The sequence below is a fragment of the Ursus americanus genome, unplaced genomic scaffold (assembly GCF_024610735.1).
Source record: "Ursus americanus isolate L20-20 unplaced genomic scaffold, mUrsAme1.1.p SCAF_168, whole genome shotgun sequence".
In the NCBI taxonomy this organism is placed as follows: domain Eukaryota; kingdom Metazoa; phylum Chordata; class Mammalia; order Carnivora; family Ursidae; genus Ursus; species Ursus americanus.
The window spans coordinates 126,463-141,074 of record NW_028273750.1 but is presented as its reverse complement, the minus strand read 5'-3'; the positions used below and the strand labels follow the sequence as shown (position 1 = coordinate 141,074).

Here is a 14,612-nt window from a genome sequence, read left to right as displayed (position 1 = left end):
GGATGCTGGGCGGGAAGTGAGGCTGCTTGCTGGTTCTTTCCTGTTACTGTGTGTGTGTGTGTGTGTGTGTGTGTGTGTGTGTGTGTGTGTGAAGACGCAGCCCTGGGCTTTCTAAGGAGTGCAGGGCCAAGGAGGGTTGGGAGAAGAAAGCTGGGCAAGGAGCCTCCTTGGGGGGGATGGGAGGGGGCTGTTCTCTGTGATGACTCCCACATGCAGAGCTTGGTGTCCTCGAGGAAGCTCTCCAGTGGGGTTCCTTGGCATAGAAGGTTTCATCCGCTTCGGCGGCTGAGTGTGTGAGTGACATCCGCCCCCCCCCCACACACACACAGCATTTGTCCTTACCCAGTTCAAGAGTTAAGAGTTTTGTCATGTCCTGGAAACCAGGTGGGACCCCTTGCCTCCTTCTTTGGGCTCTGGACCAAAACCACAGGGCATCGGTCTAAGGATGGGTTGAAAAGGTGAAAAAAGGAAGAGTGAAGTGATGGGGTCAGGAAATAGAGAAATAAAAGGGAAAGTTTGTTGGTTCTTGCTTCTGATGCTTTGCTGTCTGTCACTGTGCAAATGCTAAAGGCACACGCAGATGTGTGCTCCTGCATTGGCTTGGTTCTTCAAGAAAGGAGGAGAAACCTCCTGTCAGCGCAGAGGGAGCCCTGCTCGCCTTGATTGCCAGCCAGTGGCTGAGCTCTGCTCTCTGGAAGGCACTGTGGGTGAGCAGTGAGGACACCAGGAGAAGCAGGACACGTCCCAGGCATAGGGGACTGTGTCCAGCAGCCGCAGTGTTGGCAGGAAGGTGGGGAGGGGTGCCCTGAGCCCTGCAGAAGAAGGGGAAGCAGGGTGACGGGGTGTGGCTCCCGGGGCGAGCACTGCAGTGCAAATGCCCCTGGCCCGGCCTGGGTGTCTGGGGAGACCAGAGGGGCGCCGTGATGGCTTCTGTGCAGCTGGTCACCAGGAACCTGCGTGGTGACAGTAGCCAGACTCCACTCTCTGCCTCCCTGTTAAGGAAGTGGTGGGGTGGGTGCGAGACTGGTTGTGAGGCGGACAGGCTCCAACCCTGCCTGCCCGAGTCCAGGTAAGGAGACCAGGGAGGACCGGGGGACCCCGGCCCTGCCCGTTCCCCTCTCCTCCCCCACCTACCCCCTCGCCGGAACCCATCGCCGCCCGACGTGCTGGCGGCCCTAGGGGACCCCTTCCTAAGGGGTCCGGAAGTGACGAGCTCCGACTTCCGCCTCAGAGCTCTGAGAGCGGCGACGACCTCCGCGTGAGGGAGGCGGGATCTTGGTCAGCTGAGGCGAGGCGTGCAGGTAGACCCACCCGTGAGGGAGCACACTGGGGGTGGGGGTGGGGCGCCCAGGAGCCAGGTGGCCCCTGCCGGTAGCCCCGAGAGACCGCGGGCAGGGGCAGCGTCGTCCGGCTGCGCCCCTCCCGCCGGGGCCCAGGACAGTGGCCACAGGTCCCCAGAGGGACGGGCCCAGGCCCTCCCTGGAGCGGGTGGTGGGACCTGAGGGAGAACTGTGCGGCCCACCCTCCCCCGCTTCGGTCCAGGCACTGGGTTCCTGGCGCGGCCGGGCCCTGGGGGTCCCTAGGGAGGGTGGCCACAGAGGGCGTCTGGTGAAATGCACCTCGGGGGTCTGAGGGAGCTTAGGACCTTGGTCAGAGCGGAAGGATGCCAGGTCGGGAAGGGGCAGGGGCAGAGGCAGGCCCAGGGAGTCCAGGTAGGGACCGCGTGGGGACGGATCGGGGGCAGGACCCACGGACATAGAAGCCGGGGACAGAGGGGACCTCAGCGCGGTCGGGCCCCAGGGTCAGACCGGGAAGGGCCCTGGGAGGGATAGGGACACATGGCCGATGGGGCGGGACTGGTGCATCCAGGTCTCCCGAGAGACTGGGGGCCTTGGTGGAAGGACCAGGGACTCCCTCAGGTGGGCAAGGGGAGGACCCAGGTCCTACTGGGCGTCGTGGTGAGGCTACAGAGGGAGGACTGCGGGACACTAGACACCAGCAGTCAGGGAAGGTCCACCGGGGGGGCGGGGGGGGGGAAGGTGGGTCCACGTGGTGAGTCAGGAGTTCCACATACGGGTCTCTGAGAGACTAAAGGCCTGATGGAAGGAGCGGATGCTCAGGTAGGCAGAAGGGAGGGCCCAGTTCCTGCTGGGCATCGTGGTGAGGATGCAGAGGGAGGACTGCAGGTCGCTGGACCCCAGCAGAGTCAGTCATAGAAGATACATGGGCAGGCGGGGGGCGGGGGCAATGCGCGGGGGGGGGGGGTCGCGGATGGGAACACGTGGTGAGTCTGGACTTCCGCATATGGGTCTCTGAGAGATTAAAAGCCTGATGGAGGGAGCCAAAGCTCAGGTGGGCAGAGGGGAGGGTCCTGGCGCGAATCGAGAGGAGACCAGGGATGAACCATAACGGAGGACAGAGGGGACCCTGGCAGAAGTCCGCCTAGGATGGCAGTCTAGGGAGCCTACCGGGCGGGATGGGAACACGCCGCCACTGGGGCCGGACTTCGGCAACGTGGTCTCCCGAGAGAATGGGGGCCTCGGAGGAAGAAGTCTGTCTTCCATCCGGTGGACAGAGGGGAGGGCCCAGGTCCTGCTGGGCTTCAATGTGAGGATGCAGAGGGAGGACTGAGAGACCCTGGTTCCTAGCACAGGGTTTCTATGAAGGCCCCTGGTGCGGGATGGGAACACGTGGTGAGTCTTGACTTCTGCATCTGGGTGTCCGAGTGATAAAGGGCCTGTGGTAAGGAGCAGATCTCAGGTCTTTAGAGGCGAGGGCCCAGGCGCTTATGGGCGTCAAGGTATGAACCCTGAGGGAGGACAGAGGGGAACTCACAGAGGTCAGGCCCTAGTGTCAGTCCAGGAAGGCCCCTGGGCGCGATGGGGAAACGAGGCCAGTGTGGCTGGACTGGTGCATCCGGGTCTCCCGAGAGACTGGGGACCTGGTGAAAGGAGCCAATGCTCAGGTGGGCAGAGGGGAGACCCCATGGCCTGCTGGGCTTCATGCTGAGGATGCAGAGGGAAGACTGAAGGACGCTGGACCCCAGCACAGAGGCAGTGAGGGAAGGTCCGTGCAGGGGGGATTGGAGGTGGTGAGTCAGGACTTTTGCATCCCCAGTGTCAGAGACCCTGGGGGCCTGGGTGGAAGGAGCAGGGCCTCCCTCCGGTGTGCAGAGGAGAGGGCCTAGGCAGTAACCCGAGTCAAGCTATGAACTCTGAGGGAGGACAGAGGAGATCTCCCAGGGGTGGGGCCATAGTGTCAGTCCAGGAAGATCCCTGGGGGCCATGGGGATGCATAGGGAGCCTGCAGATCCGATTCTGGGTCTCAGGAGTCAGGAGGCGTGCGGTAAGGAGCACGGCCTCAGGTCGGAAGGCTGGGAGGGCCCAGCTTCTGTCGGGAGTCAAGGTGAGGACCAGAGGGAGGACAGAGGGACCCTGGGCCCAGTAGGGAATCAGTCCTGGGAGGCCCTTGAGTGGGACAAGCATGACATGAGGCGTGTCCTGACTTTGGCTCTGGGTCCCAGAGACACTGAGAGCTTGTTGTAAGGAGCGGCCTTCAGATGCAGGGATGAAGGCACAGGCCATCCAGGGAGTGTAGGTGGGCAATAGAGGATAGGCCTAAGTGACCCGAAGGAACCCATCTCAGGGAATCCCTGGCCTTTGTTGCCTGATGTGCCATCCAGGATCGTTTCCCATGGTTCTCAGGGCAGCGAGGGCTTTGGTCTGAGGGAACAGGCCTGGAGACAGCAGAGAGAGGAACACAAGATGTGCTGAGGCTCAAGCTAAGATCCCTGAGGGAGGACTCAGGGAGGGACCTGGACTCCAGAACACGGACAGCGCACTGAAACCTGCCCCTGCTGTCAGCCCTGTGAGGCGTGTTTGTGCCAAGTCCACAGGCAGTGTGTCAGGACGTCCGCATCCAGGTCTGACAGAAGCGGGGGCCATGGTTTAAAAAACGAGGGGCAGGGGCTAATGGGACTGGATGCGAGGACCCGGTGGGAGGACATGAGCGACCCTGAACCCCAGAACAGCATCAGGCCTGGGAAGCCCCTGAGCGGGAAGAGGACAAGTGGCATGTCCAGACTTCCACATCCAGGTCATAGAGCGTCTGGGGGTTTGGGTAAGAGGCAGATCAGGGTCAGCAGCAGGGAAGGTCAAATCCTCCCGAAGTCAAGGCGAGAACCCTCAGGGAGAACTGCGTGGACCCTGGACCCCAGAACAGAGTCACCGACGGGAGGCCATAGGGCAGCTGTCGCACCCCCACATTTGGCCTTGGATCTCACGGATGCGTGGGGCTGTCAGAGGGGAAAGGACTGGGGACAGCACAGGGCAGTCCCCGAGGGATGCAGGGTGAGCGTTGAGGACCTTAGAGCCTAAAACAGACAGTGATTTTGTTGCCCGTGGGCTCCTTCTTGGATGTCCCCCAAGCTGGGGGGAACATCTGAAGTGTTCTTGACTTCTGCACCCAGGGTCTGAGGGAGGTGAGAGCCTTGGTCTGAGGATTGTGGCCTCAGGTCAGCAGAGGGTGGAGCCCCAAGACTCTGAGGGAGGACTGAGCAGACCCCCACGCAGACACAGGGGTCCCAAATGAAGTCCTGCCCCGGTGGCCAGTCCTGCGAGGCCAGGCTGGGAGTCAAGAAAAGTAAGCACCCCACTTTCTCCCCTGGGTCTCCGCGGGGTGGTGGCGTTGTTCTGCAGGATGCATGCTGAGGATAGGAGAAGGGATAGTTCCAGCACGTGCCGAAAGTAAACGTGAGCACCTTAGGGACAAAGAGTGGACTCCTGCCCCTGGACAGAGGGACCAATCCCCGATCTGAGCTCCTTGTGAATTGGGTGGGGTGCAGGGGGAGGGCGTGGATTGCTGCGTCCTCACCCTCCTCTCCCAGCTCTCAGGCACGAGAGGACCATGCTGGGAGAGGTCTCAGTCAGGTCATCTGAGGAAGCCCTCCTGGGAGACACACAGGAGTCCCTGGTACTGCCAAGAATCCATGTGGGGACCCCTGAGAGAGGAGGGGCTGGGTCCGAACCCACCCCTCAGGAGAAGGAGGAGATGGCCTAGAAATCTGGCCAGGCCCTACCTGAGAACCCTGGGAACCCTGGGTGGAGCCTGTTGGGCTGAGCCCCTCCTCCTCTCCAGATCCCTGGTCTCAGGGAGGGGAGGGCCTGGGCCTGGGCCTGAGGGTCTGGACTCTAGTCAGTGGGGGAGGCAGGGACCTTGGCCCTGGCCCTGGCCCTGGTGGGGATGGAGGTGAGAAATGAGGGCATGCCTCCCACAGCAGGATCCCTAGGGACCAGGCTTGCCCTGCTACTTCTCTCAGCCATGGGGAGACAGGAAATGGTGGGCTAATTGATTTTTCCCTCTGGCGTCCTCCGGAGATGAGGCCTCAGCACAGGGCGGGTGAGAGTTTTCCCAGGCCTTCCGTGGGGTCAAGGTATCGACCAAGAGGCACACCCATCCCAGCACAGATGGAACCCCGAGCCTGGCCATCCCTGGACATCCGTGACAAGCCCTGTGGACCTTTGGCAGTTGTGGCCAGATGTGGGCCTCCTAGCTTACCTTCTGTGGAGTCTCAGGGCTGCGTGGCCTTGCTGTGATCCTTTGGCCTCAGTCCCACGTTGGGTGGGGCCCAGGCTCTGGCAGGGGAAATAGCCGCCTCTTGAGAGGCCAAGGAGGGGACCACCCAGCCTGGACTGGTGGGGACCTCACAGAGTCCGACCCAGCCCTCCTGTCTGCACCCTGAGGTGCCCCTCCCTTTCTCCTCCAGGGGCTTCAAGAACTCAGAGTCGAGGTCTCTGCCTGAGGCAGGAGTCCCTAAGGTCACAGAGCAGGGGAGGCGCAGGGGAGTGCCACAGGTCAAGGTGAGGACCCAGGGGCTTGCCCTTCCCATCCTCTCCTAAGCAGGAAGCAGCCCACTGTCAGCTCTGGGACCTCAGGCCTCTGCAGGCCGGCTGGACTCTGAGGAGCCATCCCACCTCTGTCTTCAGGTTCAGCCCGACAGGCGCCATGTCCCTGGGTCGGAGGAGTGAGCTCTGGCAGCTGGAGGAAGACCCAGTCCCGGCCCAGAGCCTGGTGGAGGCACAGCTGTCCGGGGCTGGGGAGGAGGGGGGCCCATGTCCCTCCTCCTCAGCCTCTGCCTCCTCCCAGTCCAGCCCCTCTCGCATCTCCTGCTCTGCCCTGTTTCTGGGCCCTCCGGAGGAGGGGTCTGCTGCTGGGGGCCCGAGTGCTCCCCAGAGCCCTCAGAGTGCCTGCCCCTCCCCCACTGGCCTGGCAGCCACTGCATGGGGCCAGCCCCACCATGGCTCCAGCAGCCCAGATGAGGAGGGGTCGAGCGGCTGGGAGGAGCCCGAGGAAGCCCAGCCCCTGCTCCAGGACACACTCCAGGGGAAGGCTGCTGACCTGGTGGCGTTCCTGGTGCTCAAGTATCTCACCCAGCAGCGCACCAGCCAGGCAGAGATGCTGGAGGTGGTCGGCAACGACTACCAGGACGCCTTCCCCGTGATCTTCGGCCAAGCGTCCGAGTGCATGCGGCTGGTCTTTGGCGTGGATGTGAAGGAGGTGGACCCCAGCGACCACTCCTACGTCCTGGTCACCGTCCTGGGCCTCACCTGCGGTGGGCTGCCGAGCGGTGAGCAGGGCATGCCCAAGACCGGCCTCCTGGTGGTGCTCTTGGGGGTGATCGTCCTGGAGGGCGACTGTGCCCCGGAGGAGAAGGTGTGGGAAGTGCTGGGGGTCATGGGGGTGTACGCCAGCAGGGAGCACGTCATCTACGGGGAGCCCAGGGAGCTCCTCACCAATGTCTGGGTGCAGGAAGGGTACGTGGAGTACCGGCAGGTGCCCGGCAGCGACCCTGCCCGCTACGAGTTCCTGTGGGGTCCCAGGGCCTATGCTGAAACCAGCAAGTTCCAAGTGCTGGAGTATTTGCTGCGGGTCAGTCGCGGGCAGCAGCCTTCGTCCCTGGCCCTGTGTGAAGAGTCTGTGAGCGATGAGGAAGAGGGGGCCTGAGCCCCAGGGGTGGCCAGGCCCTTTCCAGGCTTTGGTGGGGCCAACAGATTCTCCTGCGGGATGCTGGGCGGGAAGTGAGGCTGCTTGCTGGTTCTTTCCTGTTACTGTGTGTGTGTGTGTGTGTGTGTGTGTGTGTGTGTGTGAAGACGCAGCCCTGGGCTTTCTAAGGAGTGCAGGGCCAAGGAGGGTTGGGAGAAGAAAGCTGGGCAAGGAGCCTCCGTGGGGGGGATGGGAGGGGGCTGTTCTCTGTGATGACTCCCACATGCAGAGCTTGGTGTCCTCGAGGAAGCTCTCCAGTGGGGTTCCTTGGCATAGAAGGTTTCATCCGCTTCGGCGGCTGAGTGTGTGAGTGACATCCGCCCCCCCCCCACACACACACAGCATTTGTCCTTACCCAGTTCAAGAGTTAAGAGTTTTGTCATGTCCTGGAAACCAGGTGGGACCCCTTGCCTCCTTCTTTGGGCTCTGGACCAAAACCACAGGGCATCGGTCTAAGGATGGGTTGAAAAGGTGAAAAAAGGAAGAGTGAAGTGATGGGGTCAGGAAATAGAGAAATAAAAGGGAAAGTTTGTTGGTTCTTGCTTCTGATGCTTTGCTGTCTGTCACTGTGCAAATGCTAAAGGCACACGCAGATGTGTGCTCCTGCATTGGCTTGGTTCTTCAAGAAAGGAGGAGAAACCTCCTGTCAGCGCAGAGGGAGCCCTGCTCGCCTTGATTGCCAGCCAGTGGCTGAGCTCTGCTCTCTGGAAGGCACTGTGGGTGAGCAGTGAGGACACCAGGAGAAGCAGGACACGTCCCAGGCATAGGGGACTGTGTCCAGCAGCCGCAGTGTTGGCAGGAAGGTGGGGAGGGGTGCCCTGAGCCCTGCAGAAGAAGGGGAAGCAGGGTGACGGGGTGTGGCTCCCGGGGCGAGCACTGCAGTGCAAATGCCCCTGGCCCGGCCTGGGTGTCTGGGGAGACCAGAGGGGCGCCGTGATGGCTTCTGTGCAGCTGGTCACCAGGAACCTGCGTGGTGACAGTAGCCAGACTCCACTCTCTGCCTCCCTGTTAAGGAAGTGGTGGGGTGGGTGCGAGACTGGTTGTGAGGCGGACAGGCTCCAACCCTGCCTGCCCGAGTCCAGGTAAGGAGACCAGGGAGGACCGGGGGACCCCGGCCCTGCCCGTTCCCCTCTCCTCCCCCACCTACCCCCTCGCCGGAACCCATCGCCGCCCGACGTGCTGGCGGCCCTAGGGGACCCCTTCCTAAGGGGTCCGGAAGTGACGAGCTCCGACTTCCGCCTCAGAGCTCTGAGAGCGGCGACGACCTCCGCGTGAGGGAGGCGGGATCTTGGTCAGCTGAGGCGAGGCGTGCAGGTAGACCCACCCGTGAGGGAGCACACTGGGGGTGGGGGTGGGGGTGGGGGTGGGGCGCCCAGGAGCCAGGTGGCCCCTGCCGGTAGCCCCGAGAGACCGCGGGCAGGGGCAGCGTCGTCCGGCTGCGCCCCTCCCGACGGGGCCCAGGACAGTGGCCACAGGTCCCCAGAGGGACGGGCCCAGGCCATCCCTGGAGCGGGTGGTGGGACCTGAGGGAGAACTGTGCGGCCCACCCTCCCCCGCTTCGGTCCAGGCACTGGGTTCCTGGCGCGGCCGGGCCCTGGGGGTCCCTAGGGAGGGTGGCCACAGAGGGCGTCTGGTGAAATGCACCTCGGGGGTCTGAGGGAGCTTAGGACCTTGGTCAGAGCGGAAGGATGCCAGGTCGGGAAGGGGCAGGGGCAGAGGCAGGCCCAGGGAGTCCAGGTAGGGACCGCGTGGGGACGGATCGGGGGCAGGACCCACGGACAAAGAAGCCGGGGACAGAGGGGACCTCAGCGCGGTCGGGCCCCAGGGTCAGACCGGGAAGGCCCCTGGGAGGGATAGGGACACATGGCCGATGGGGCGGGACTGGTGCATCCAGGTCTCCGGAGAGACTGGGGGCCTTGGTGGAAGGACCAGGGACTCCCTCAGGTGGGCAAGGGGAGGACCCAGGTCCTACTGGGCGTCGTGGTGAGGCTACAGAGGGAGGACTGCGGGACACTAGACACCAGCAGTCAGGGAAGGTCCACCGGGGGGGCGGGGAGGGGAAGGTGGGTCCACGTGGTGAGTCAGGAGTTCCACATACGGGTCTCTGAGAGACTAAAGGCCTGATGGAAGGAGGGGATGCTCAGGTAGGCAGAAGGGAGGGCCCAGGTCATGCTGGGCATCGTGGTGAGGATGCAGAGGGAGGACTGCAGGTCGCTGGACCCCAGCAGAGTCAGTCATAGAAGATACATGGGCGGGCGGGGGCGGGGGCAATGCGCGGGGGCGGGGGGCGCGGATGGGAACACGTGGTGAGTCTGGACTTCCGCATACGGGTCTCTGAGAGATTAAACGCCTGATGGAGGGAGCCAAAGCTCAGGTGGGCAGAGGGGAGGGTCCTGGCGCGAATCGAGAGGAGACCAGGGATGAACCATAACGGAGGACAGAGGGGACCCTGGCAGAAGTCCGCCTAGGATGGCAGTCTAGGGAGCCTACCGGGCGGGATGGGAACACGCCGCCACTGGGGCCGGACTTCGGCAACGTGGTCTCCTGAGAGAATGGGGGCCTCGGAGGAAGAAGTCTGTCTTCCATCCGGTGGACAGAGGGGAGGGCCCAGGTCCTGCTGGGCTTCAATGTGAGGATGCAGAGGGAGGACTGAGAGACCCTGGTTCCTAGCACAGGGTTTCTATGAAGGCCCCTGGTGCGGGATGGCAACACGTGGCGAGTCTTGACTTGTGCATCTGGGTGTCCGAGTGATAAAGGGCCTGTGGTAAGGAGCAGATCTCAGGTCTTTAGAGGCGAGGGCCCAGGCGCTTATGGGCGTCAAGGTATGAACCCTGAGGGAGGACAGAGGGGAACTCACAGAGGTCAGGCCCTAGTGTCAGTCCAGGAAGGCCCCTGGGCGCGATGGGGAAACGAGGCCAGTGTGGCTGGACTGGTGCATCCGGGTCTCCCGAGAGACTGGGGACCTGGTGAAAGGAGCCAATGCTCAGGTGGGCAGAGGGGAGAACCCATGGCCTGCTGGGCTTCATGCTGAGGATGCAGAGGGAAGACTGAAGGACGCTGGACCCCAGCACAGAGGCAGTGAGGGAAGGTCCGTGCAGGGGGGATTGGAGGTGGTGAGTCAGGACTTTTGCATCCCCAGTGTCAGAGACCCTGGGGGCCTGGGTGGAAGGAGCAGGGCCTCCCTCCGGTGTGCAGAGGAGAGGGCCTAGGCAGTAACCCGAGTCAAGCTATGAACTCTGAGGGAGGACAGAGGAGATCTCCCAGGGGTGGGGCCATAGTGTCAGTCCAGGAAGATCCCTGGGGGCCATGGGGATGCATAGCGAGCCTGCAGATCCGATTCTGGGTCTCAGGAGTCAGGAAGCGTGCGGTAAGGAGCACGGCCTCAGGTCAGAAGGCTGGGAGGGCCCAGCTTCTGTCGGGAGTCAAGGTGAGGACCAGAGGGAGGACAGAGGGACCCTGGGCCCAGTAGGGAATCAGTCCTGGGAGGCCCTTGAGTGGGACAAGCATGACATGAGGCGTGTCCTGACTTCGGCTCTGGGTCCCAGAGACACTGAGAGCTTGTTGTAAGGAGCGGCCTTCAGATGCAGGGATGAAGGCACTGGCCATCCAGGGAGTGCAGGTGGGCAATAGAGGATAGGCCTAAGTGACCCGAAGGAACCCATCTCAGGGAATCCCTGGCCTTTGTTGCCTGATGTGCCATCCAGGATCGTTTCCCATGGTTCTCAGGGCAGCGAGGGCTTTGGTCTGAGGGAACAGGCCTGGAGACAGCAGAGAGAGGAACACAAGATGTGCTGAGGCTCAAGCTAAGATCCCTGAGGGAGGACTCAGGGAGGGACCTGGACTCCAGAACACGGACAGCGCACTGAAACCTGCCCCTGCTGTCAGCCCTGTGAGGCGTGTTTGTGCCAAGTCCACAGGCAGTGTGTCAGGACGTCCGCATCCAGGTCTGACAGAAGCGGGGGCCATGGTTTAAAAAACGAGGGGCAGGGGCTAATGGGACTGGATGCGAGGACCCGGTGGGAGGACATGAGCGACCCTGAACCCCAGAACAGCATCAGGCCTGGGAAGCCCCTGAGCGGGAAGAGGACAAGTGGCATGTCCAGACTTCCACATCCGGGTCATAGAGCGTCTGGGGGTTTGGGTAAGAGGCAGATCAGGGTCAGCAGCAGGGAAGGTCAAATCCTCCCGAAGTCAAGGCGAGAACCCTCAGGGAGAACTGCGTGGACCCTGGACCCCAGAACAGAGTCACCGACGGGAGGCCATAGGGCAGCTGTCGCACCCCCACATTTGACCTTGGATCTCACGGATGCGTGGGGCTGTCAGAGGGGAAAGGACTGGGGACAGCACAGGGCAGTCCCCGAGGGATGCAGGGTGAGCGTTGAGGACCTTAGAGCCTAAAACAGACAGTGATTTTGTTGCCCGTGGGCTCCTTCTTGGATGTCCCCCAAGCTGGGGGGAACATCTGAAGTGTTCTTGACTTCTGCACCCAGGGTCTGAGGGAGGTGAGAGCCTTGGTCTGAGGATTGTGGCCTCAGGTCAGCAGAGGGTGGAGCCCCAAGACTCTGAGGGAGGACTGAGCAGACCCCCACGCAGACACAGGGGTCCCAAATGAAGTCCTGCCCCGGTGGCCAGTCCTGCGAGGCCAGGCTGGGAGTCAAGAAAAGTAAGCACCCCACTTTCTCCCCTGGGTCTCCGCGGGGTGGTGGCGTTGTTCTGCAGGATGCATGCTGAGGATAGGAGAAGGGATAGTTCCAGCACCTGCCGAAAGTAAACGTGAGCACCTTAGGGACAAAGAGTGGACTCCTGCCCCTGGACAGAGGGACCAATCCCCGATCTGAGCTCCTTGTGAATTGGGTGGGGTGCAGGGGGAGGGCGTGGATTGCTGCGTCCTCACCCTCCTCTCCCAGCTCTCAGGCACGAGAGGACCATGCTGGGAGAGGTCTCAGTCAGGTCATCTGAGGAAGCCCTCCTGGGAGACACACAGGAGTCCCTGGTACTGCCAAGAATCCATGTGGGGACCCCTGAGAGAGGAGGGGCTGGGTCCGAACCCACCCCTCAGGAGAAGGAGGAGATGGCCTAGAAATCTGGCCAGGCCCTACCTGAGAACCCTGGGAACCCTGGGTGGAGCCTGTTGGGCTGAGCCCCTCCTCCTCTCCAGATCCCTGATCTCAGGGAGGGGAGGGCCTGGGCCTGGGCCTGAGGGTCTGGACTCTAGTCAGTGGGGGAGGCAGGGACCTTGGCCCTGGCCCTGGCCCTGGTGGGGATGGAGGTGAGAAATGAGGGCATGCCTCCCACAGCAGGATCCCTAGGGACCAGGCTTGCCCTGCTACTTCTCTCAGCCATGGGGAGACAGGAAATGGTGGGCTAATTGATTTTTCCCTCTGGCGTCCTCCGGAGATGAGGCCTCAGCACAGGGCGGGTGAGAGTTTTCCCAGGCCTTCCGTGGGGTCAAGGTATCGACCAAGAGGCACACCCATCCCAGCACAGATGGAACCCCGAGCCTGGCCATCCCTGGACATCCGTGACAAGCCCTGTGGACCTTTGGCAGTTGTGGCCAGATGTGGGCCTCCTAGCTTACCTTCTGTGGAGTCTCAGGGCTGCGTGGCCTTGCTGTGATCCTTTGGCCTCAGTCCCACGTTGGGTGGGGCCCAGGCTCTGGCAGGGGAAATAGCCGCCTCTTGAGAGGCCAAGGAGGGGACCACCCAGCCTGGACTGGTGGGGACCTCACAGAGTCCGACCCAGCCCTCCTGTCTGCACCCTGAGGTGCCCCTCCCTTTCTCCTCCAGGGGCTTCAAGAACTCAGAGTCGAGGTCTCTGCCTGAGGCAGGAGTCCCTAAGGTCACAGAGCAGGGGAGGCGCAGGGGAGTGCCACAGGTCAAGGTGAGGACCCAGGGGCTTGCCCTTCCCATCCTCTCCTAAGCAGGAAGCAGCCCACTGTCAGCTCTGGGACCTCAGGCCTCTGCAGGCCGGCTGGACTCTGAGGAGCCATCCCACCTCTGTCTTCAGGTTCAGCCCGACAGGCGCCATGTCCCTGGGTCGGAGGAGTGAGCTCTGGCAGCTGGAGGAAGACCCAGTCCCGGCCCAGAGCCTGGTGGAGGCACAGCTGTCCGGGGCTGGGGAGGAGGGGGGCCCATGTCCCTCCTCCTCAGCCTCTGCCTCCTCCCAGTCCAGCCCCTCTCGCATCTCCTGCTCTGCCCTGTTTCTGGGCCCTCCGGAGGAGGGGTCTGCTGCTGGGGGCCCGAGTGCTCCCCAGAGCCCTCAGAGTGCCTGCCCCTCCCCCACTGGCCTGGCAGCCACTGCATGGGGCCAGCCCCACCATGGCTCCAGCAGCCCAGATGAGGAGGGGTCGAGCGGCTGGGAGGAGCCCGAGGAAGCCCAGCCCCTGCTCCAGGACACACTCCAGGGGAAGGCTGCTGACCTGGTGGCGTTCCTGGTGCTCAAGTATCTCACCCAGCAGCGCACCAGCCAGGCAGAGATGCTGGAGGTGGTCGGCAACGACTACCAGGACGCCTTCCCCGTGATCTTCGGCCAAGCGTCCGAGTGCATGCGGCTGGTCTTTGGCGTGGATGTGAAGGAGGTGGACCCCAGCGACCACTCCTACGTCCTGGTCACCGTCCTGGGCCTCACCTGCGGTGGGCTGCCGAGCGGTGAGCAGGGCATGCCCAAGACCGGCCTCCTGGTGGTGCTCTTGGGGGTGATCGTCCTGGAGGGCGACTGTGCCCCGGAGGAGAAGGTGTGGGAAGTGCTGGGGGTCATGGGGGTGTACGCCAGCAGGGAGCACGTCATCTACGGGGAGCCCAGGGAGCTCCTCACCAATGTCTGGGTGCAGGAAGGGTACGTGGAGTACCGGCAGGTGCCCGGCAGCGACCCTGCCCGCTACGAGTTCCTGTGGGGTCCCAGGGCCTATGCTGAAACCAGCAAGTTCCAAGTGCTGGAGTATTTGCTGCGGGTCAGTCGCGGGCAGCAGCCTTCGTCCCTGGCCCTGTGTGAAGAGTCTGTGAGCGATGAGGAAGAGGGGGCCTGAGCCCCAGGGGTGGCCAGGCCCTTTCCAGGCTTTGGTGGGGCCAACAGATTCTCCTGCGGGATGCTGGGCGGGAAGTGAGGCTGCTTGCTGGTTCTTTCCTGTTACTGTGTGTGTGTGTGTGTGTGTGTGTGTGTGTGTGTGTGAAGACGCAGCCCTGGGCTTTCTAAGGAGTGCAGGGCCAAGGAGGGTTGGGAGAAGAAAGCTGGGCAAGGAGCCTCCGTGGGGGGGATGGGAGGGGGCTGTTCTCTGTGATGACTCCCACATGCAGAGCTTGGTGTCCTCGAGGAAGCTCTCCAGTGGGGTTCCTAGGCATAGAAGGTTTCATCCGCTTCGGCGGCTGAGTGTGTGAGTGACATCCGCCCCCCCCCACACACACACACAGCATTTGTCCTTACCCAGTTCAAGAGTTAAGAGTTTTGTCATGTCCTGGAAACCAGGTGGGACCCCTTGCCTCCTTCTTTGGGCTCTGGACCAAAACCACAGGGCATCGGTCTAAGGATGGGTTGAAAAGGTGAAAAAAGGAAGAGTGAAGTGATGGGGTCAGGAA

At 62.8% G+C, this 14,612-nt stretch overlaps 2 protein-coding genes across 2 annotated transcripts; both read left to right on the top strand.

Annotated features, from left to right (window-relative positions):
• The first annotated feature begins 5,990 nt into the window (after positions 1-5,990).
• Positions 5,991-7,130, top strand: LOC148106662 (melanoma-associated antigen 4-like). The gene has a single exon (XM_087860602.1). It carries the CDS (start codon positions 6,004-6,006, stop codon positions 7,000-7,002), a length of 999 nt encoding a protein of 332 aa, XP_087716728.1. The 5' UTR covers positions 5,991-6,003; the 3' UTR covers positions 7,003-7,130.
• A 5,923-nt stretch (positions 7,131-13,053) lies between these two features.
• LOC148106661 (melanoma-associated antigen 4-like) lies at positions 13,054-14,264 on the top strand. Its single transcript, XM_087860601.1, has one exon. The coding sequence runs from the start codon at positions 13,067-13,069 to the stop codon at positions 14,063-14,065; it is 999 nt and encodes a 332-aa protein (XP_087716727.1). The 5' UTR covers positions 13,054-13,066; the 3' UTR covers positions 14,066-14,264.
• Positions 14,265-14,612: the final 348 nt, after the last annotated feature.

What these genes read in the sequence shown, in the direction of transcription:
- LOC148106662 (XM_087860602.1), top strand. Translation starts at nt 6,004, where the DNA reads ATGTCCCTGGGTCGGAGGAGTGAGCTCTGGCAGCTGGAGGAAGACCCA.
- LOC148106661 (XM_087860601.1), top strand. Translation starts at nt 13,067, where the DNA reads ATGTCCCTGGGTCGGAGGAGTGAGCTCTGGCAGCTGGAGGAAGACCCA.